We start from the raw sequence: 24,479 nt of genomic DNA on the forward strand, positions 1-24,479 counted from the left end.
GGGGTCTCCGACTTCAACTCTGAATTCCCTCATACAAAATACACATTCTTCCTCTGGTATCTCATTGTATATTTTTACATACAAAACAGTTTAATGAAACGACAGTCCTTTTTTGTACTCTACCTAGTGACTTGAAAAACACTCTCACCTCTAATATATGGTAAACTTTAATCAGTTCTAATCTCCCTGCAGCTGAAATGGCAATGCTACGTAAGTAAAGCGTTCCCTCAGTGGAAACAGGCAGTGGAAAGTAGGAACGACCACTTCAGTGCCTACAGTGTAGAAAGCAATCACAAATTTATTAAGATAAAAAATACTTCTCTATCTTAATTAAAACATGAAAAATGGGACTAAATTCAGAATCTAATAGCTGTCTTCATTAAGAAAGTCTTAAACATATATTTTATGTATGATAATAGCAGTAGTAGTTTCCTAACAACTAGTAATGGTTTATGAATATGTGAAATACAAAATTAAAATGATTGCTTCAATTTCTAAACACTGTTCAATGATAGCATATACAGTGGTATTCTCTGCCTAGTTCTGAAGCATCCAACTAACCTATCACAGTGAGATAAATTATCAAGAATCTAAGATTAAAAAAGGTTAAAGGTTGAGCTTCATTGAATACTCCTGTGAGAAACAGAATTAAAAACTATAAGCAAATATAAATTATATAGTAAAAGCAGGTAGCTCTGACTCATTACTGAGCTGTTTACCTTGGCTCTTTTAAATAACTTATTGTTTGGATATGTTTTTATTATAGATGTTCAAACCTGTAACCTAACCTGAAAGAATGTCATTGTGTGTCTTGATTTAATTTTGACTTCCCTGGGTTTATTTTGTGTCCATTTACATTTACAACATACAGAAGTTAGTTTTAATCGAGTCCTACTCTCTAACCACCTTAAGGTAAGATACACGTACAGTATTACTAGGTATGAAGCCACGTAGAAGAATATTTCTCAGCTACCTTCCAACACTCCTCTCCTGCTCCCCCCGCCACTTCCCTACAGAGCAAGGCCTTCATGCTGTCCAAAAGAAGAACCACCCGGAGAGCGAGCCAGAGTTTTGCCTTCAGTCACTTATCAAGAGGCTGCAGTCAATCCTGTGCAACGTGTTGCAAAAAGGATCCTTCCAGCCTGTTGAGAACCCAATAAAGGACACGCTCCTGCCCCATTACTGTGGATTTTTCTGTGTGTTTACGCTAGTGTTCAGACCAGGAACCTGCTTTTGAAGTGTATCTCAGTTTTCTCCCTTCACTGTCCTTGGTCTTGGAGAACTCTGAATTCTGCTTGGATGAAACAAACCCAGAAGGTATGTACAATTACAGACGGATAATCAGACCACAGGACCAGACTAGAAGTAGTCCAAAGCAAAATCCCTTACACTACTTGCACATGACTTGCTAATACAGACACGGTCTTACTGACACCAGTGGCACCTGCAGCAGTCTACAGATTTAAGTGAAGCAATCCAAATTTGTTATAGACTTGTAAAGTTCCAAAGATGCTCAAGGAATTATAGAATAATTTAGGGTGGAAGGGACCATATATTCAAATGCACATTCTGGCCTTTAAAACAATTTGAAATACGTTAACAGAAGCACCGATGCAAAAAATTGCAGAGCATAAGATAGTAAGAAGAGCTCTATATCACAACTAATTGACTTTAAAATTCAAGAGCTGTATCCAACTATACTGTAAATGCTCCAGCATATATAATATTTCCTTGAGAAAAACCACACAGCCTTGGAAATGTAAAAGAAATCCTGTTCAGGGAGAAAAATATTTAAGCAATACTAAAATATACATTGTTAGAAAGACATGACTAACAATATATTTTGAATTCCCAACAAGATCAACAAAACTACTAAGCAGAAGTCACTGCACAAGACAGGAATTGCAAAGGATAACAATTACATGCTTATCTTTCAGGAAAAAATAACTTGAGTCCTGGAGTACTCGAGTCCTTCACTGTGTTTCCCTGCTTCCGATGGTTATACAACTTCCATTTTACTTTGTCCTCTAACACTTATTTTCCCAGCATATACATTCTCATAGCTTATTGTATACAATCCTAATTATTGCTCTCTATCAACCCCAAAGGAAGGCCAAAATGCAATTACCGAGCCAGACTGCACACAACAAAGCAAGCTTTCCACACATAGGACTTCTCCAGACTAAAACACACTCTTAGAAAAAGGCCTGCAAACAACTAGGACAGAAAATAAGAAAAAATGGCTTTGAAGTGTCATCTCTATGTTAATTAACAAAGTCGTCCAAGTGTTCTGTCAAAACTGTGGAAACAGCGAGTTGCACAGGTTATAAATCAGATCAGAATTTAGCTTAACAAGCAGTATCTTAATAAGTTAGTAAATATAAATTCTGTATAATTACCTGTTCCAAGTCTTGAAGGCATTGCTGGCTCGCTTAAATAGATAACCTTCCATAACAATACCATTGGCTGCATCTACATTGTATTCTAGTTTAGTATCATCACTGGAATAATCCTAGTACAAAGGAACAAGACAAGAAAGAGACATTGCAGTTTCAAACGAAACTTCAAATATAGTCAGTATTAATGTCCAAAAGAGTAAACACTTAGGACTAACATTTTGCTTGCAACACTTATTTGTCACGCCATGACTCTCAGCTCCTGACTTTTTTTTTTTTAAGCATTTTTAAGAGATCAGAAGGCTGAAGATTTTTACTTTACCCACACACAAGGGGAATTTCTTGCTCAGGTATTGGTGACCTCTATGGCCAAGCAGAGGACAAACTTTACTGACAGAGCATCTGATGCTTCAGCTGTCTGCTCAAATGGTCTCGTGTACATTCCAAAGAAAGGCAGAGGAAAAGGGGCAATGGGAGTTCAGAGTCAAAACTGAAAAGCAATTGCAGCCTCTTGCAGACAACTGTATAGATACAGTTGTGTTTTAGCATTTTCTCCAGCTCTGTCATCCTGACGAGTGAGCCAGATCAGAACTTAGAAGACAAGTACCCAAATAAAGATGATGCTATCAGTTATCTCTAAATTAAAGCCGTCAAGGTGCTGGTAATGATGATGATGATGGCAACAAGAACTTAGCAGTAATTTTTACTTTATGATCTTTGACAAGAATATGAAGCTGTAAGTAGGACAAGGGAATATACATTTCAATCAATCTAATAACAAATAATAACAGTTAATAACAGTTAATAACAGGTTTACAAGTTTTAGAGAGGTTAACTGCTTCACATCTCCAGCAAAGATAGAGTAGGCTAAGTAGTAATACATGTGGTGATTATTTACTTTCATATCTCATCTGAAACAGCATGGACTCTTCCCAGGGAGCTACGGAGCTCAGGTATTCAGCGAGTGGGAGGCTAAAAAGCTACTAGGGGAGCATGAAAAAGCCCACATGGAATGACATCATTTGTCATAAGCTATCTCCAGAGATTAAATAATATGCATGCCATTATTTAATTTCACTGCTAGTAAAATATATCCTTAAAGTAGACTAGCAACATATGGCTTCCTCCCCTTAACTAGGGCAGAAGAGACATTACTGAAAATTAAGTTTCAGAACAAAAAAAGAAAACCAGGTTAAATACTGAAGACTCCAGAGATTTCATAACATCACTCTCCCATACCTTCAGCAGGTACTTTTTGTAAATTGCAAACATCTGCTTTCTGTGAATACTATGTCAGTATATCTCTGTTTTGTACTTTGCTCCTTCAGAATTTTTCTATACATATGAGAAAAGAGGCTATACAGCCCCCCTCACCCTCCCCCCCCAAAAAAATCAGCTTCAAAACCAATACCATTAGCCCTATATTAATATTCCAGCCTGCACACAAGTTTTCTGCTACATGCTATGTTTACTCTTATACATGCAGATGGTGTGGTCCAATCCAAGGTTAATTAAACAAGACAGTGAAGTGGTTACAAATATCAAAATGGGCCCTTTACACTCCCAGGCCAGCACAGCACCAAATTCCTTAAAATTACTCACAGTGTTTTCAGCTATTACGAATCTGAATAGATTTAACTAAGTTTGGAATGTTAATTCTAGATTTTTATTAATTCACTGGCAGAAGATCAATGCAAAAATAGAGTTCCAAAAGAAAATGGAACTATCATATCAGTACCATATACTGATCTGAATAAACATATAGGTTGCAAATAAAAGCTTCTCAAAAATCACAAGTTTGTGCATTTATTATTCAGCATTTAATAATTTTGATTTTCTGCCTGCTTTCTAGATCAGAACATGCTGAATATTAAAGACTTCATGTAAGCACAAACAGCCAAATATCACAGTACAATTTTAACTTAGTATTTCACGACTTATATGACATACAAATATTGTCAAAGTGTTAAAAGTCCTTTCTGGTTTTTTTTCTTATCCCCTCCAAATAATAAAAAAATAAGGAGAAAACCCCTGTAAGCACAGACTTAGTCTGATGTCACATTCCCTTCCCTCCCAAAAAAACTGATAAATTACTTTAACTTACCAGCTCCCAAACATAATGAAACCTGCTAAAGATTTGCATCTTCCTGCCTCAGTGATGCCTGCAACTCCTTCTCTAGTGAAAGACAACATGCATTCCCTTTGTCTTTTCTGTCCAAACTACTACATAATCACATTTTCCTCCAGGTTTGGAGAACTGCTGCAGAAAACACAACTGTCTTTTCTTTTTACGCTTTGAAGACATATACAAGCATGACAGGAAAACTCCTTTGGATCATTTGTCATGCTACATTTACAGTCCAAATTGCCTAAAATACTGAGCTTTCCTCATGAAGTGCACTTAGTGTCATTTTTAATGGCTTCCCCGACTGACCTGCACCTTTAGAAAATAGATAAAGACACAAGAGTATACAGACAAATGTTTAATATTTTCCTAACTATATATAGCAGACTACCAACTGGGGGGCAAGGGAATAATGCTTCCATATGCTTTATCCATAAAACTTCATTGATAAAGTTGTGGTCAGGAAGAAGATGGAAAAAAAACCCACTTTGTTTCAATTAAAAAGATAAAAGTAGAGAAAGGAACTGGATAAGCTGTGTCTGATCTTATAGTCTCTGCTATTTTATAATTAAAGAATAGGAGAAAAGCAGTCACATTATTAGTTTATTTTTATCTAGGCTCATGGAAAAGTTTAGTGAATCACGAAAAAAATAATCAGGGGGTAGAGAGAAATACATCCGTATCTTTCCAGTGTCCTGCATAAGAGAATCACATGTCAGTAAACCCAGTCACTTTATGTGATTCAGAATTTCGTATTCCTTAAACAAGCACCCAGCTGATAAAGACTGAATTTTAAACATCGTTTATTTACTAATTCGGTGTCAGTTAGGACTAAAGTGCGCTCCATCTAATCAGAACTACAAAAATTAAGCCAGTATAATGAAAGTTAGACTGAGGTGCCGTATCGCACATTTCATTCAGATTTGAAGAAAGGAAAATCTACAGCTTCTATTCTGATACACATTTTTCAAGGTTGGCAGCTACTGGAAGAGAAACATGTAGAAGTGGGTTATATAAATGAAACATACAACATGCTTTCATGCCTTTCTTTTTTTTTTTCTTTAAGTGTCTATGAGGGATAGCAAACCAGCTGGCAATGGAAAAAACTTTCATTTCCACAATTAATAGTAATCTGGTGGGTCACAGAATACTTACTATCCTTGACAGTGTTTCAGTGAACGTTATTTTCATATGAACTTATCAATTTATTACACATAGTAGCTTTATTTCATAGCTTGCATGCTTTCTGTTCCTCTACATACAATTTTTTTCTTGTTACCAAAACAAACCCTCATACTTTTGAGCAGCAGAGTCTTTGATTTATTTGCAATATGAAGACTGCCAGCAGGTCATGAAAGCTATTCAAGCCATTTTATCAGTAAATCTTAGGGATTGCGAGTACCAGCATTTTAACACTGAATATGTATTCAATATGTTTTTTACTTTAGAGAAGCAGAATTTTTAAGGTTTTTAAAAAGGCAGTAAATAGGGGAGCTCAAGTACCAAAAAACCCATTCATTTGAAAGTAACCCATAAGTTACTCCAACATATACTAAACAGAAGACACTAATTTTGCACCTCCCTCAGTTTAGAAAGTTGCTTCCATTCCCATCCCATCAGCAAAAAAGATGTTTGTCATGCCTAAGTTGAAAGTCCCTTGAGGAAGGGCTTAAAACAACAACAGACACAGCAAGTAACAAGGTTTACAGTCCAAGACAAAGTGAAAGAAGGCGAGATAGTCACTGAGCATACAAGACATTTGAAATACTGGCACATATTTGTCTTTTGAGCCAGGAATTAATTTGCATTACTTCTCAACAGCAGCTCTGGTTTATACCTGCTTTATGACTCTGGTAGCATCTGGTTTCCTATCACCTTGTTTACTCAAGATGTTAAAAATTTTCAAATCATTCTCACTCCAGCTGTTTCCTGAGCAGTTCTTTGGATGCAGATTTTATATTTTTTTAATGAAAAAGGGATTTGAATAGAACAAAAACTATTTAAAGTTCAATGCAAACGTTTTTCCTGTATCATTTCCCTTATTTTACGGCAAAATATTAGCTCTGTTACAAAACCAAAGTGCCATAATTCTGTTTACAGGTCCGACCAATTTTTAAATTATTTCTTAATTCAACATGTTACTACAGCAGTGGGCTGCAAACTGCTCAGAAAACAAGAGTTACAAGCCTTAAGTTATATTGACACTGTGACACCACTCTTTTGATATGAATCTTCCTGTATGAAAGTATACTGCAAAAAATTCCCATAATGATTACGATATTTCTGGATTGATAGTATCTGTTGCTCCAGATTAATACTGAAAAAATAATTTCTTACACAAAAAAATTTCCTGCATATTTGCTGAGTAAACAGAACACAGAAGTTAAAACAAACAAAATAATTAGACATTAGTTCTCTTAGAAATCAAACTATAGTGATGACCAAGCCCTTCATGACTTTTGTATTAGCCTCTCAGACAACAGCCTAATTAAATAGGATGACGATCATAAAGAAAAGTGAGATGAGTTATTAAATTAGTGCAATTATTCTGCATGCATATGCACATATATGCAAACACAGGTAGTGGGTGGGTAGGTGTGTGCACATGTGCACTTACCTATACATTTCAGAAAAGGAACTGTTCTTTATCCACACAATGAAGAAAAGGCATCATTCTGAAGCATTAGATTAAAACTTCAGTATATTAAATGCATATATACCTCATGGAACATTCAACACAAGAAGCAGAAGTTTCAGTAGGTATAAAAAAATGGAAGGATTTGGCACTGGAAGATTTGGGAACATATGCCTAAAAGGCAGCCCGCTGGAAAGCAACATCACAAGCCATGAGAACAGAACAGGGAACAAGGTTGCCGTCCTGGTCGGGCTGACCAGGTGACAAATAATGATATAAAGAACAAGATTCAAGGTCTAAGGCACTTCAAGATTCTGAAATCCTGATGAGCTGGAAGCAAGCTTGGTGGGAAGGTTGAGAAAAGCACATAGGAGACAAAAAACAGACAGACAACATGATTTGAGTAAGAAACCAAGAAAATGATTTGACAAGCTCAGAGGAATCTCCAATAAAGCCTAGATGCACTAATGTAGGAATTATCATCACAAAAATGCACTGACAGGACACACCATATACAACTTGAAACACAGAACTTTAGAGGACAACATACAATACAATCTGCCCTGATTATATTTTAGAGACAATGTAAAATTGTCATTCAATTAAACTAAGGAACAACATATAACCTCATTATGATTGCCATTCGTACTAGAAACCAAGAATATTTATATTACACACAGATACAGTTTATTAAGTTTCATGAAGCTTAAAAGTTTCAATAGCCATTAATACTATTAGAAATAGTTTACCTGGAAAGCAGCCTTAAGCAGCATTTGAAGAAAAAAAAAAAAAAGACAACTGTAAACACCACTGGCAACAGCAATTCACAGTAACAAGTTATTATTTCTAGAGCCAATTAACAGATAATTGTCCATAACCTACATCCTTCACCAAGCACCACTGTCCTCTAACAGTAAACCCCTCAACTACTGCCTGCTCCTGAAAGCGGGCCTATTGAGCCCAAACAAATTAAAATTTGAACTTCAATGTTAGTTCTCAGCTTCCATCTCTTTGGCATTTCCCCTCTTTTCTTCTCCTTCCCTGCCTGTAGTTATCTCCTGTCTGCCTCCAAACACAACACATCAGCACTTCCCTAAAACCCATCATTGTGTCTTCTCAGTTTCAGTTACAGCAATCCTAATGCCTCCCACCAGCTCCTGCAGGAATGACAGGATGAAGTGCCAAAAACATTTTCAGCAACCAAAAATGTTACCTTTTCCCATTAGTATTAAAATATTGACTCATACTAAGGCTACCTAAATTATAATATTGGCATGTTTTCATTCCTGAATTTATTTACTGATCAGTTTCCAAGTACATTAGGCTTTTTTTTTTTTATTTACGCCACCTAAACAGATACAGAATGTATTTAAATGAGAGTAAGAGTGTTGCATTACCTTTAAACTGGTATCTAATCCCTTTCAAAAGTACCTGCAGTATAAGCTCACTAGTGGACAGTTCAGTGGAAACATTTTTAACTTCTAGCATTATACCTGCAAAACCAATACTGATCTAGAGCTTCTGAAACATCCAAACAACAGAAGTCATTCCCCCCACAACATGTATTATCTACATTTTTCTGAAAAAGCAAAAATAAGATCAAAAAAAAGCACAAATCTTCCCAAAACAGCCATTTAGTGTTATCACTTTCATATTTGTGTACGGTTGAACACCATACATTAGACAGCCTTTACAGAAGTTTACTTTTGCTCTTTCTATGCAATAGCAGCTGCCACACTACCTGAGAGTGCTGCACTCCTATTTGGCACAGTCCAGAAAGCCATACATATGACTGTAGGACTGTGCAGCATACACATCTCTTCCGCAGATACACAGGAGGGCAAGACAGCAACTTTTACAGCTGTATTGAATCCAAGATGTAATAGGAATTAAGAGTTCTAATGAAATGTTAGAGTCACAGCATACAAATATATTCTACTGTTCTATTTATATTTCAGTCAAAACTAAACATAATATTCTGTTCTGCAATACAAAATGAACATCTGCAATCCAAGCCTGTGCTTAGTGATGGGTAAGTCTACTTCTCCGCACTAAATATACCATCCCTCACAGTTACGATGCAGAGATGCACTGCTGGGGAGAGATGCTAGCGAAAGAAAAATGTGTGTGCAGTCTGCCTTTTACATTCTCTCGAGTACCTTTTGTTGAATAGTGGAGTGCTTTTGCTCCATATCTCTCTTCTCCTTTGCAGCATCTACAGCCAACTGATCCAGCTGTAAAGAGAAACAGAAAATTGGATCTTTAGATTTCAAGAGAAATTTGGCTCAGTAGATTTCATAATGCTGACAAAAAAGAACACATTATGTCTAGACATGGCATGACTTTTGTTTGGTTTGCATAGTATAATTACTTCTCTGGTCACAAAGTGTTTACCTTGAATAACCACTGAAGCCTTGTTTAAAGCTCTGCACTACCATCCTGAATTAACCTCTACAAGAGGTGTACGTTTCTCATAAGCCTTAGAAGAACTGTTTCAAAGAACAGCATGGTGCCAAGCATATGCGACTCTATACCGCATTGGTGCTCAGGCTCCGAAGAGAATGACTCATGCTTTAGCTGCTCTCGCTGCCTGCCCGGCCTATGCAGCAGCACTGGCACTAACGGCACAAACCAAAAGGAGCAAATGCTACTGATTTTTCCCCTCCACAAAGAGGGGGGGGAACTGCCTCCCTCAACCAGCCTTTCCTATTGATCATTTTAATCAGAGCACCCAGTAGCATTTGAGCAAGATTCCCTGAAATCTTAAACAGAACCATTTAAACTGTTCCTAGTTTTAAGAAATAACAACAATATGACTTTGCAAAGAAGCAAGAGACTGTCACAATAGAGAGGATTTAGGTTAGCATCCTTACAGAGTCTGTGATAATAAAGAAACTCCTAAAAATTTGCTGCAAGCATGTCTATAACACTACTATATAAACTTTTTCCTTTTAAAACCAGAAGGGGAAAAAAAGGCAGAAAATTTAAGATATCCTGTAAAAGAATAAGAGGTGTTTTGTGGCTTTTTTGGTTGTTTTTTTCCTTCTTATTGTTTCTTGAGGTGGTTTTGGGGCAGGGGGAGGGTTAGTGGGGTGTTGTTTTGGTGTGAGTTTTTTTTGTTAGGTTTGTTTTTGTGGTTTGATTATTTTTTTTCCCCCCACAGACTTGATGTTTAAGCAAGAAATACGGTGAAGTGGAGGAGCAGATGCTGCCCAGAAGACCAGCTAGCTTAGTACTTATGTGACATGCTACAGAATCTGACGAACTCCTCTTTATCGAGCCTGCAATACAAGCCTGCCATTAACCCCAGTCACAGCATCGTATTGAGTAACGATGCAGACGCAATACTGAACGCAGAGGTCCAGCTCGCAGCTTGACATCTGTGGGACAGACCTCCTTCTACTCCAGGCCTGGAACAAGGCAGGCAGGAACAGTGTGCACCACCAGCTTCCAGCTGGAGTCTGTCACAGGGCAGAGGGCACAGCATGACGAACAGAACCTCTAATTCACACACAAATAGGATCGCTTCCACCCACTCTCATAACCACAAGCAAGAACCTCTGCCAACTCTGGTCATTTTCCCCGTGTTGTATTTCCCCTGCTTGAAAGGATACAAATGAGAGAAAAAAGGGACTATAACTGGCTCTTACACCCTTGTGCTAGACAGTGTCCAGCAATTAAGGAGCCATCAGATAGTTGGGACATCTGGATCCAATTCCATACTCTGTTACTTTTCTTAACTCTTCTCTCCCTGGCTTCTGCTCTGGCTCAAATGGCTATACCAGCACTTTCACACCCTAGAGATATTTATGAACATGAACACATTAAAGACTGAAGTGTCCAGACATCACATTTACGTAGCTATATGACTTAAAAATGATAGAAGAGCTTCGAAACAGAGCCTGGGCTGCCATTGTGCTCAAAGACCATTTTGCACCAAGAAGCTTGGGAAACCCATTCTTTTGTGATAAAGATGAGACGTGGTTCAAGGGCTGCTCAAGACTTTATAGGAATCAAGTTTCTTGCTAAAATCTCAGATTCAGTAATCTGCAAATGGCCTGCAAGAAATTCTTCCTCCTACCCTGCTAGAGGAAACAGAAGATAGCCACATTTAGATTAGGGCAATTACTTCTAATTTATCTTAAATACAAGTGTTTGCAGACCCATTTACCACAGCATAAGTGCCAAACCAAAGTTCTGAATAGCAGCTCATTTCATCATTTACTTTTTTACTATCAAGACAACGTTGCATCATTCCAGTTTCCAAGCTCAGAGCAGAATTTCTTCTTTTCACTCAGGTGAGCAGCACATCAACTGTCTTAAAAAAGACCAAGAGCATACAACTCTCAAGAGCTGTGGCCAATCACACAACTAAACTATCAAAATCGCAGTCATTACACCACTACTGGGCAGCCTTCAAAAAATTAAGTTTTTCAAAATACTGCGTTTACTGGTAAATGTATTTTTATAAAGATATAGTGCTATAAGTGGTATTCTGTAGAGAATTAAGTCAGACTAAAGTGTTTAGCTTTTTGAATAGTCATCTCAGAACAGAAATCCAAGTAGGATTTTTTTAAACTAATTCCGCATTATACATTAAAAGTGCCAAATGCCATCATTTCCATGCAAAAGCTTGTATTACATTTGTGCACCATTACAGACTCCCCTACAATGATCTGATTCACAAGTAATTGTACCCTGACCTAAAATATTCAGAAAGCAAAGTTGCTCGATCCTATTCCATCATGTAAACCAGTTATTTTGAAAACGCAAAACAAAATAATTAAAAGTTATACCTATACTATTTAAAAATCACTTCAATTTTAATACTTCATGTGCTGTTAAGCCGTGTAATTAAGGCCATAAGCAAAATTTACCTGTGAATGCAAAATTCACTTACCAACAAAAAGAATCTGACCATATTTTCAGAAAAATCTACCAAATCCCTGTTTCATTATGTCACAACATACCTTCTCTCTGACCTGTTAAAGGCAGAAGCTTCAACCAATACAAGCTGCAAAGCCATTAATGGTCAAACTTTCATAAGCTTTCATAAACAAGCCTGCTTCTGTCATGAACAATATCCACTACTTAAATGCCAAGGTCTGCCACAGAAGAATAATTCAGCAAGTTGTACAACTTTAGGGTCTTCAGCCTACCTTTGCTCCAATTGCAATATCTTTTAAGCATTTTCTGCTTTAGATTTTCTAAATTTAACTCCTTCAGTTGCTATGATACCAGCACCAAAATGAAAGTTACACAACACCCCTTACCAGATGAAGCAAAAGGATGACCAGCCATTCAAAAATAGCCTTGTGTTCCTTGCTCAAATAATGTCAATGAAATGGAAACATTAAAGCCTATCTGGTAGCATAAACCGCTGCCACCTCCATAGTTTGTCTCTTTTCCCCATCCCCTCTTCTGCAGGAGTACAGGACACACATTCCATACTATCAAAACACTACAGTTCAACAACTACAACCCAAAATGGAAGGATGTAAAAGAATAAAAGGCACAACTAAGGACAGTCATGTGCCCCTGAACCTTTCAAATGCCGCTATTACACCAAACCCGGAGGGCTGTAGCTGTACAGTCGCCTCCCTTGATGTCAGTGGCAGCTCAAGCAGCCTCTCTCTTCTCAGCTCCATCACTTGCCCACCACACGCATGCACACACACAAGCACACACCGCCCCGACATGTGTTTGTACAAGTAATTAAGACCCACAGTAACCTGATTGAGGACTAGTCTAGCAGAAAAATAACTATTTTGACATTCGAGTGTTGGAGTTATTTTCTACAGTTCCCAATCTGCTTCACTGCACAGACACAGAAGCAGGTTGAGGGGCACAGATGCCAATGGTGCTGTGGCAGGAATAACCAGCTCAGAACAATGTCATTTCGTAGACACCGAATGACACATCTACTTCAGACAAACACAAATAAGTGTCTGCTGTCACTTATTTGCTTCTGTATCTGGATAGACACTTAGAATTCAGGTTGGTTCTGTTTTGCGGATCAGGGTGGCAATAGAGGGTTTTGCAGCAGTGAAGTTGTTCCAAGTCCCTGGATAAAAGCAAAAAAAAAAAAAAAAAAAAAGAGGGTTGTACAAGTATTTCCAGGCTCATTCAACTTGCACTGAAAACAAGTCAAGACACTGCTGAGTCTTCTTCCTGCACCACAGACAGATCTTCAGTTTAATATTGTACGTTCTTAATCTATCTTGGATAGCCTTCTTCAACGTCTCTGGTGTGCGGTTGGCTCTGGTCCATCTAACCTTTTCATGAGTCTGTCACTAAAAACCCAGAAGTTGCAATTGTGTGTTCTTATCAGAACTGGGCAAGAAGGATTCAACGTATGAACTCGGTTTTGCAGAACTTATTAAAATCAGACTTCTGTTTTATGGTCAAAGTTGCTAACACCACTTTTCTTTTAGGCACACTGCATAATTTATACAGTAAATAATTAATGTATAAAAGTAGAAGGAAAAAATCCTCATCTACTTTTTATTGTTAAATATATTTATAACATGGGTCATACACAAGAAATTTTAACACAAAGTAATCCAGTGTCCCGAATAACATATGATACCTCAAATGGCACTACATGGTTATGTGTAAGTATATAAATCCTAAAGATAGTAATAATTTTATTATACAGACAACTTTCAGTTTCTATTTTCATTCAAACCACTCACACTGTATTTTTGTGCTTTTCCTCTATCATACTAGAGTTCCCTTTTTGTTGAATAAATCTATGTGGTACCTGATATGTATGCATATATCATGTTTTCATCCATCCCAGCATATAGTTATGAATTTTTAAAGTAATTTATTACCTGTGCACCAAGATCTTTCATGTAGGGCTCAAGCTCACTAAAAAGGTCATAGCCTTGATGGAAAAAAGCCAGATGGGCATACATAAACGATAACATCTAGAAGGAAAAGAAAGTATATTTTTTAAAAGGATAAATATTTATCAGATAACACATAAATATATCACTTAACCAATCCACATGAACAAACTTAAAATACAATTCCAGGGTTAATTTCTGCTCTCTTGTGTCCTGGCAATTTTACATCAATATCTCATAGAGCTTCCAGTGTTGTAAAGCAACACGCAAGGTAAAAGGCAGCAAAGAACCAAGCCAAAAAATCTCAGAAATTAGTTAACAGGATTAAACCCATTAACAAAATAAATCCATGTAAGGGCAGAAAATTACTTCTAATTCATGTCATTGTTAAATCTGTTTAAGACCATCCAGTCTTAAAAAATAAAAGAAGTTGGGAAGATACAGAGCAGAATGGTAAGCAGCTATAAAGCTGTGACACAACTAAAGTTTTTGCTATTTAAAGGAATTAAGGAAATTATGGGAATGCAACTGTAGCCTTTTGAAAGAAAAGCCCCATTTAATTTGGCAGTCTCTACCTCAGTTAACTTTTTACAGAGATAATATGAAGCAGAAAAAGGGAATGCAATCAGAAGAAAACTAGCATACAGATATAGGTGTATATTAATTTAGCAGATACCATACTAAAGTGTATTGTATATTTGCTATTACGATTTGCTATTTACATAAAAAATACCATTTTCATAGAAAGAGATGAATCCATCTTAGAATAGATTATAAGTACTTATTGTTTATAAATTAATATAGCAGACCTAAACAGCATAATTATTGTCAGACAAAGTTTGATTTTAACCATGAAACATATCAAAGAATCAACAGCAGTGAAATCCTTAAAGTGTCCAAATCTGAACCAAAAGGATTGCTTAAAACAGTTAAGCGTCTTTGCCCAATTATAGTGAAGGCCAAACTGACTGCCAAAGTGCCAAATGTACTGGTAACATTCTGGTGGGGAAGAGGACTAAATTTTTAATATACTGCTTTGCAGTCACATTTTTGATTTCAGATGTATTTAAATATCTTCTGTACAGAAAATAAAGTATATCTTACCGATTTTAAGATTTCTGCTCTCCTTTTGGACTGAAGAACGTTGATCTGGGAAAAAAAAAAAACAAACAAGAAGCTTATTTTTTATTGTACCTGCACATTTTTTGCCACAGCAGTAAACTTCAAATTACTCCAAATAATCATATCAAAGCTTAAAACATTGGAAGAACATAACATCAGATTTCACAAGGCACTTCTAAAAGAAAACACATGCTAGTTTTGTCATGATATTAAAGTGATGCATTCAGAAAAAGCTTGCAAAGCTAGAACTTCACAGTGACAGTCACAACTTTCTTACATTAGGAGGGAAAATATAAGACACCACGTGTTAGCTAAAAGTAATGTAATACACATTTCAAGCAAGGAAAACTGGTATCCATTTTCAAGAGATTGAATTAATCATGTTTCAAATACCCTTTCTGACAGCATGAGCTAAACCAGCCCCCCAGCTTCATACAGCAGCTGCTCTCTGCACCACTGCGGGCTCCTGCCAGCGGAGAGGAAAGGACAGGGCTTGTTTATTTTTCCCCTCAGGCTGACATTGTCTAAAGGGCCCCGACACTGGGATATAGCCCCAGCCTCTGAAACAAGCAAGATCATAATAGCTTCAATAAGTAACTTTTCATACATACTTGCACTTTTAAGTTAGCTGAAGATCAATGGTATCGCCCTAGAACTTGAAGAATTTCACATTATATATAAAAAAATAACTGTTTTTTTACGTTCACCTAGTTCCTCTATCCTCTTTGTCCCCTAGTCTCTAAGATTGTCATCCAGAACTACAGATTGTACTTTAAAAGCCTCACTTAGCAGAAACATGCATGATTTTGTAATTTAACACCTCCATGTCGGTTTGAAATTTCAGCAAAAGAAATAAACTTACTGAAGCTATAATCAAAACCAGATTGTACTTCTATACTTAAATACTCAGTATTTTGGAAAAGCTTCTGCAGGAAAAATAATTAAGATTGTTTGTATAGAACAAACCCTCAACTTGTGAGGATAAAAAAAAAAAAGGAAAAGAAAGGTTTTGAAATACAGTTGAAAGCCAATATAGCTACAAAGAGACCATAGTTGTGAAGTCATTTTTCCAGAAGAAAAGAATCACCCAAGTAGAAAGAATTCCTGAAGCTGAATTAATTTTTTCCTGCATTAATTAAGAGATGCTGAAACTTTTCCCCGTTACTTTAAATGCATCTTTATCACAGGAACTGCTCATGCTTTGAGCATACAAATTTCAGGAGGCAAACGATCTGCAGTTCAATGCACAGACAAGGAACCAGCCTACAGTAATGACTGCCAGCTTTCTCCCCCCACTACCATTTGCAGTTAGTAAAAATAATCAAGTGCTACATTTTAAACATCAAAATTAACTTTGTCCTTAGTGTTCAAAAGGCAGGAGTTCAGTGTTGACCACTGACCACCATGTGCCCGGACTGATCTAACCAATTCCACTTCATTTTACAGTAATATATGCAATTTAAAGAACAGTTAACTAAGCTTTAAATAACTGGCTGGACTGTCACAAATCAAGACGATAAAGTCTAACATAAAACTAACACCATTTTAAAGGGTTGTTCTGTGTTTGATCACAGGAGAACCCCAGACCTATTTAGGAGCCCCTACCCTGTCGTACTATCTGAATTGCAATAATCCTGTTTTGCTGTAGTTGTGGGTAACTATGAAACAGACGAACTGTAATTGACTGAAAACATATTATTATTTCACAGGATTCAACATCGTAGGACAAAGAACATCTCTCAACACTCTACAGGAGATCTGCACTAAAAAGCAAAGGAGTAGCTGTGTTCTTGATTTTCCCTGTGGCACAACTCCAAACTCCGAGGCTTCTAGACAAGTAGGATTTTTTTAAATAAAACCCAAAGCAAACAGCTAAAATTGTAGTAGTAGCCAACATCCTGTATCAGAATTATTCAGGTAATTTGTATTTCCTAGACTAGATAACAATTTTTACTTCAAATACATAAGGAACTACAGCATAGACAACTCAGGAAATACATTTAGGTAATTATCAGGCAAATACTGTTTTTCCAAAATTAATGTTCAAACTGAAAATTCAACTGTGTCATTACAGCAACTGCACTGAATACTGAAGCACTAAGCAACAAGAATGCATCAAGTAAATTAATTTTGCTCAGATTTCATTAAAAAAAGAAATTACTTGCAAATAAAGTTATTCCTTTTTCTCTGAATCTCCACAGTTTGAGAAACTTACAATAAGAACTTCTAAAGGACATATTTCTAACTACATGACACACGTATATACATGGTTTTGAAAAACAACTTTTATTGCTGCACTTACCTGAAGAACATAATCAAGAGCTATGTGTCGAAAACATTTCCGTGTTGCAGTCAAAATATTGGTTGCTTCCTCTACTTCGTGTTGCTTATTTCTTTGAACTTGGGCATTTTTTACCAGAGCATTCTCTTTTTCTTCACTAACTTTTTCAAACTGTTTCTTTGCATCTTTAAATTTCCTAATATCTCTAAATAAAAAGGAAAGATGGATAACAAATAAATTCCAAAGCATGAAAAGTGTTTGACGATAAACTAGACAGAACATGCTCGTGACTGCTATAGCTATTTTCTTTGCTTTCATGTTCTTCAATAAGTGCTGGGATCAAATGGAAATCATACAAAATATGATAGAAGCTTCTCTATCTCTCTCTTCTGAGGAAAGGACAAAATTGAAAATTAAATAAGTGCATCTCATGCTTACTGAGGAAAAGCTTTGGTAAGCACTTTTCCCCCCTCCCTAGACAAATGACAACATGTAATTAAGATCAGTAATTCATACTATCTCAACATTTCTGCAGCTGGATCTAAAGCCTCACTGATTTGGGGTGATTCTTGACAAGCTTTAATATGCAATTCTCAATTTATGGCTGGCGATTTTCAGGAAAGATGTTTCACCAACCCACTCAAATCAGATGTTTTAAAATTCTATTTTACCTATAATTTTCCCATTACAAGTGCAAATTAACTTACTCTTTAACGAAAGTCTGAAGCTGTGCTTTAATTGATCTTTGGGTTTGGTCAAACAGGATCTGAAATAAAAGCATCGTGTAGGTCAATAACTTAGGAGTGTCCATAACTTTTCATTTTAGACATATACATAGTTATGCAGAATTAGGTGGGAATTATTATTAAACCAACGTGGCTCTAATATCAAAATATAACACCCTTCAAAGTAGTTTTGAAATAAATAAAAAAGCAATAAAATAAGGAAATTAACACAAACCCAATGCCTCTTGCTGGTCTTTTCTTAAAGATTGTGGGTATAAAGGAGAGACGAAAGCTCCTGACATCTTATTCTATCATCCTGACAAGGTAAGACACACCCACTTTCATAGAACACGTTTATTATGATTATTAAACAGTCAAGAAAACTGCCGTACAAACAGCCTCGAAGAAACAACTTCATTAAGTAACAACCTCTTTTGAATCTTATAAGATTTTCACAATTTAACCAACAACTAAAAGACAAATGAAACCATAGAAAGAACATGCCCTTAATCTCCAGCAAAACAACACTGACTGAAATTAGTGTTGAAAATGTAACGTATATGAGCAATTAGTACCACGCCCTTTACATAAAGTTTGTAAAAAACCCAAAACAACCAACACTGTGAAATGCTAAAAGAATGTCTGCTTCTTTTTTCTAAAATTAAGTGTTCCAAGCCACGCTTCTCAAATTTCTTATGATTTGCGGAGGGTGGGAGGAAGGGAGACAGAATATAATCTTCTCATTCGGACTGTAAAGATCGAGAAATTTGTTAAGTTTCCAAGGCCAAAGCATACCTGGATGTTAGACAACCTGTGTTTTCTCTTATGACCCCAGAAATTCTAACTGAGAAATGAAAATGCACGTTCTTTCAGCTTCACATCTGCCCTCTGAGTTTTAGGACAGAATGGAACAGGTCAATAGCTATGGGACAAATCCTTTTGCCACTTATCTTTGCACAGACCACAAATGGTACCTTAATTTCCAACTCCTCTACACCTCCCCTTCTGCATTACAAAAACATACAAGGCATGATCAATGGCATGATCAAGGCATGATTAATAGTCAGACCAGCTACCCCCAGGGTGTTCAGCTTCTTGGGCTGGAAGATAAGAATGGAGAACAGAACAACTCCCCTGTAATCCAGGAGGAAGTAGTTAATGGTTTGCTTATGCACCTGGACACGCATAAGTCTATGGGGCCGGACGGGATTCACCCAAAGGTTCTCAGGGAGCTGGCAGGAGAGCTCACCAAGCCTCTCTCCATTATCTATCAACAATCCTGGTCAACAGGAGAGGTGCCGGATGACTGGAAGGTGGCCAATGTGACGCCCATCTACAAGAAGGGCCGGAAGGAGGATCCCGGAAACCACAGGCCTGTCAGCCTGACCTCGGTACCGGGAAAGATCATGGAGAGGATCACCCTGAGTGAGCTCTCAAGGCAAGTGCAGGGCAGCCACAGGATCAGGGCCAGCCAGCATGGGTTTATGAAAGGGAGGTCCTGCCTGACCAACTTGATCTCTTTCTATGACCATGTGACCCGCTTTCTCAATGAGGGGAAGGCTGTGGATGTTGTCTACCTGGACTTTGGTAAGGCGTTCAACACCGTCCCCCACAGCATTCTCCCGGAGAAACTGGAGAATCATGGCATAGACAAGTGTACCCTCCGCTGGATAAAAAACTGGCTGGATGACCGTGCCCAGCGAGTTGTGATTAATGGAGCAAAATCTGGTTGGCGGCCGGTCATCAGTGGTGTCCCTCAGGGCTCAGTTTTGGGGCCAGTCTTGTTCAATATCTTTATTGATGATCTAGACAAGGGGATTGAATGCACCCTCAGTAAGTTTGCGGATGACACCAAACTAGGTAGGAGTGTTGATCTGCTTGAGGGTCGGAAAGCTTTACAGAGGGATCTAGACAGGTTGGATCAATGGGCCAAGGCCAATGGGATGAGGTTTAATAAGGCCAAGTGCCAGGTCCTGCATTTTGGTCACAACAACCCCAAGCAACGCTACATGCTTGGGGAAGAGTGGCTGGAAAGCTGCCCGGCAGAAAAGGACCTGGGAGTGTTAGCGGACAGCCGGCTTAACATGAGCCAGCAGTGTGCCCAGGTGGCCAAGAAGGCCAATAGCATCCTGGCTTGTATCAGGAACAGCATGGCCAGCAGGAGTAGGGAAGTCATCGTGCCTCTGTACTCGGCACTGGTGAGGCCTCACCTCGAGTACTGTGTTCAGTTTTGGGCCCCTCACTACAGGAAAGATATTGAAGTGCTGGAGCGTGTCCAGAGGAAAGCCACCAAGCTGGTGAGGGGTCTGGAGAACAAGTCCTATGAGGAGAGGCTGAGGGAGCTGGGCATGTTTAGTTTGGAGAAGAGAAGGCTGAGGGGAGACCTCATTGCCCTCTACAACTACCTGAAAGGAAACTGTAGAGAGGCAGGGGTTGGCCTCTTCTCCCAAGGGAATAACGACAGGACCAGAGGAAATGGTATGAAGCTGCGGCAAGGGAGATTTAGATTAGATATTAGGAAGAATTACTTTACTGAAAGAGTGGTCAGGCACTGGAACAGCCTGCCCAGGGAGGTGGTGGAGTCACCATCCCTGGAGGTATTTAAGAAATGTGTAGAAATGGCTCTTAAGGGCATGCTCTAGTGCCCAAGATTATTGGTTTGTGGTGGGGTGTTGTGTGTGGGGTTGTGGGTGTGGAGTTTAGTAGGTGGGTGCTTTTTTTTTTGGTGGGTTTTTTTTTTTTATGTGGTTGGACTCGATGATCTCAGAGGTCCCTTCCAACCACTAAGATTCTGTGATCACAAAAAACAGAGGTGAAAAAATATAAGGAAGTAGTAGTTGGCCCAACTGAACACAATCTCTTCCAAAAAGTAAAGATCTTTAAGTGTTAAATAATTTTATTGAAAGAGCAAGTCAAGAACTCAGAGTTTCAGTTCAAGCAATGTTTTGTTTAAAAGTCCTCAGTCTTAGTTTCCCTATTCACAACATTTGGGAATAAAAAAACAGGCAATGCCAAGTACTGACAGCAAAACCTTTACCAGCTTGTAAGGAACTAAAGGAATGAAAACACAACTAATTCGCACATTAACAGTGGTACTATATCCTCCATCCAGTCTCCATTTTTGGAGGTTTTCAAGACCAAATGGCATAAAACCCTAAGTAACCTGCTCCAACCTCTGAACTGTCCCTGATTTAGGCAGGCAGTTGAACCAGACATCTCCCGAGACCCCTTCCGACCTGAACTGTCCTACATCTAACAGTAACACATGGAAGAACTTGTTTGTATTCCCTCTTTGGGAAACCAGAAAAAACAGACAACTAGACTAGATAAAGAACTTCTTGACAAGCTGGAAGTCACGCTGGGACTACTCCCACTGCTGACATTTAAGCTTGCCAGTGCCTGAGGAGAGCACCAATCAAGATCAATACAGAAAGAGTATAACCAGATGGGAACTCAACTGATTAGTGGACTCCCAGAAATAAGAACCTTGCAATTCTACTTACAGTAATGAAGACGAAAAAAAGGCAGAAAAATACACATAGTTTTTTTTCCTAAAAGAACAAGGGAAAAAATGCCGATACCACGATCTGACTAGATTTACAGCCTTTCGTACACATTACCTTTCACACACTCCAAACCAAGTCTAAGAAAGCTGCTATTTGGCCTAAGCTGTCAAAGCTACTCCCCCACTGCTGGATCAGTGAAGATGCTGCATTAGTCTGGTTCCTAGCCTGATTTGTAGCAAAGCCTCATATGAGAAAACAGAGTGTCATCCAGATCTTCTCAGTGGGACTACCTCCCACCCCTCCCCTCCTTCCTCTGGAGGACGCCTGTCTCTCCTCCTTCCTCTAGCTGCTTCTCACTTGTGATGGCTCTCCTGCCAACGCCGTCAGCAACAGAACTGACACTCTGAGCTAGTAAATCCTGCTGAACTAAGCAGATTCACAAAAAGCAACGCAGGACCACATGTCTGGCAAAGCTCTACATCAGAACCTCATAACATGCCTTACTTCTTACATTCTTGCCTTCTGGTAAAAGTCATTGTTCTACTCCCTGTGCTTGAGCATAGCGAGGAAGTGAAGGGCGGAAAAAAAAAACCAAACAGGACAGAACTCAGAGTGGCCCTACTTAAATCTGCAAAGAAATCTTCTTTTAGAATGCCTTGATCTTTGCTTTCTGCCTTCAAACTGCCCTAAAGGGAGAGCTGTGCTGTGCCAAATTTTGCCGAAGCACTTCAAGCCACAATCACGTAGAAAAATATCAGCAGCAAGAACATAGGACCTAGGTCAGATATGTCAAAAAAACTCAACATACCATATAGCAGAAACACAGTTAAGAGGGTAACTAGCAGCCAGAAGTGTGATGAAAAGCGTAAAATAGGGACGGTCAACTGGTTTCTTCTGCTCAATCTAACCTGCAGCAATCACCAACAGGAAGTAACACTTTCTCCCACTGCTGCTGCTTTGAACCATTGCACAAGCTCCTCTCTACCATCAGAGTATCACTGTCCACTTACTTCCCTCCTTACAGTTTTCATTATATTAGGTGTAGATACATACACCTCATAGAATGGAAAGGAAATCCAACTCAACAGTATTAACCTGCTTCCCTTTGTTTCCCTTCCCTTCTACAAGTGTGAATTTTCAAAAAAATGCCTAATAAGGCAGTTTTAGGAAGGTAAGTTAATGCTAACAAAATTAATTTCAGCTGAAGCTGTTTGAACTGCATTCTCTGTATCTCACTACATTTTAAACTCCTAGTGATATAAAAAAAAATAATTTTAAATGCCCTGCATATTTTCACCACTTTGGAGACACTTCAGTTGCTTTCCAGCAACTTGTTAGAAAATGAAAGAAAAACAGTAGGGGCCAAGGGAAGAGAAAGAAAACAGAAGAACTAACACATCCCTTTGGCTTTCAGAATACAAGACTAAACTCTTTAGAGGAGGGAAAAAAAAAAAAATCGGTTTTCAATCTGGGCAAAACCGAGCTCTCTGATGAAGTATGATATGCTAAAAATCACTATTCGTCTCAAATCCTAACATTTTTCCCTTTCTCTACACCTGTCTAAATCAGTCATACTGTCAAAAAGACAACTACACACAAATCAGAGATGCTTCATTTTGTGCATTATAAGGGATGGGGGGAAAGATGTAGAGATTACAGAAAAGGTAACTGTTATTTCAGCCCAGCAAAGAAATATGCTCCTAGTTAGTCAGTGCTGCCCATCAACTTGATTAAAAAAGATGAAACAATTCAGCATTTACTCTGTCTTACAGCACTGGGTTTTCGCAAAGCTTACAAATTCCAAGCAAAAAATAAAGCGAGATAAAAATCTGCAGAAAAGGGGATGTTTATAAATACTTCATAAACAAAATATAAATAAAATATTTAGAAGTATAAAATGAGAGATATTTAATATCACTTAAACCACGATTTTGCAAATACTATCAACAAGAAAAGCTTTAGCATTCTTCTGTTATCAAATATAACTAGAGGCAAGCTATCAGTGTCATGTTTCAGCTAGAAATACTTACATTGTGATAATTGATCATTTCCTGTAAGGTGTCAGAGAACTTTGTCAAGCTGGTCTGTAAAGAGAAAAACAAAGTGGTTTAAGTTAAGCTCTACCAAATACACCGCACGAAAGCAAGGTTTCAGAGGTTTACAGCTTTTCAGTAAAGAACTTGAGAATTGATTTTCCTTGGCATGATTATTAAACTAAAACCATTATGCTAGAAGGAGAAAATGGGAGTAATATCAAGCAGATCTATTAAAGCTACAAGCAACAAAAATGTTACTGCTACCTACCTATACATAAAGGATCAAACTGAAGCAAATCAGGAAAAATTCAAATTAAGTTGACTAAACTATGGGAAGTTCACGTAATTTAACACATTAATTTACAATATTTCATATTGCACTACTTAATATTTATTAATGTTTAGTACTTTAACTCCATAAACTTGGTTAACACGCTGTAATTATCAGTAGACACAGATTTACTGTAGGAACTCCTGCCTCAGCTGATAAGCTTCGCAACACTGAAATCAATCTGTAGAATCAATGTCTCAATTAAAGACAGCTAGAAAACAATTACCCCTAATAGATTTGGATAACTGTTTATTGCTTACACAACAAGTGTAACAAAAACCTACTTGAAACTGAATAATGTAAGTTTTACTAGTTCACCATCGCACTACATTTCAAGCACGTAAATTTCCAGACAACAGTTTCAGTTGCACACAGACTATACTGAAGTTCCCAGGCATCACCTATTTCAACCAGCGCATGAAGATGCACACATGTAATTGATGTTCTATTACATAACGTGCATTAAATATA

The 24,479-nt window shown here is 37.9% G+C and overlaps 1 protein-coding gene across 5 annotated transcripts in view; it reads right to left on the reverse strand.

Annotated features, from left to right (window-relative positions):
* The window catches only part of ACAP2 (ArfGAP with coiled-coil, ankyrin repeat and PH domains 2), a 101,204-nt gene that overhangs the window by 55,340 nt on the left and 21,385 nt on the right, over positions 1 to 24,479 (reverse strand). For all 5 annotated transcript variants that reach the window (XR_010071458.1, XM_063337454.1, XM_063337452.1 and 2 more), the window contains exons 4-10: positions 23,672 to 23,725; positions 18,118 to 18,176; positions 17,432 to 17,615; positions 15,112 to 15,156; positions 13,993 to 14,088; positions 9,316 to 9,390; positions 2,400 to 2,512 (exon numbers count right to left, since the gene is read on the reverse strand). Coding sequence is in view for 4 of the 5 variants with exons in the window: in XM_063337454.1 (XP_063193524.1) it covers positions 2,400 to 2,512; positions 9,316 to 9,390; positions 13,993 to 14,088; positions 15,112 to 15,156; positions 17,432 to 17,615; positions 18,118 to 18,176; positions 23,672 to 23,725 (626 nt within the window). In the remaining variant the exon portion in view is untranslated. The remainder of the gene's footprint in view (positions 1 to 2,399; positions 2,513 to 9,315; positions 9,391 to 13,992; positions 14,089 to 15,111; positions 15,157 to 17,431; positions 17,616 to 18,117; positions 18,177 to 23,671; positions 23,726 to 24,479) is intronic.

The sequence above is a fragment of the Chroicocephalus ridibundus genome, chromosome 6 (assembly GCF_963924245.1).
Source record: "Chroicocephalus ridibundus chromosome 6, bChrRid1.1, whole genome shotgun sequence".
In the NCBI taxonomy this organism is placed as follows: domain Eukaryota; kingdom Metazoa; phylum Chordata; class Aves; order Charadriiformes; family Laridae; genus Chroicocephalus; species Chroicocephalus ridibundus.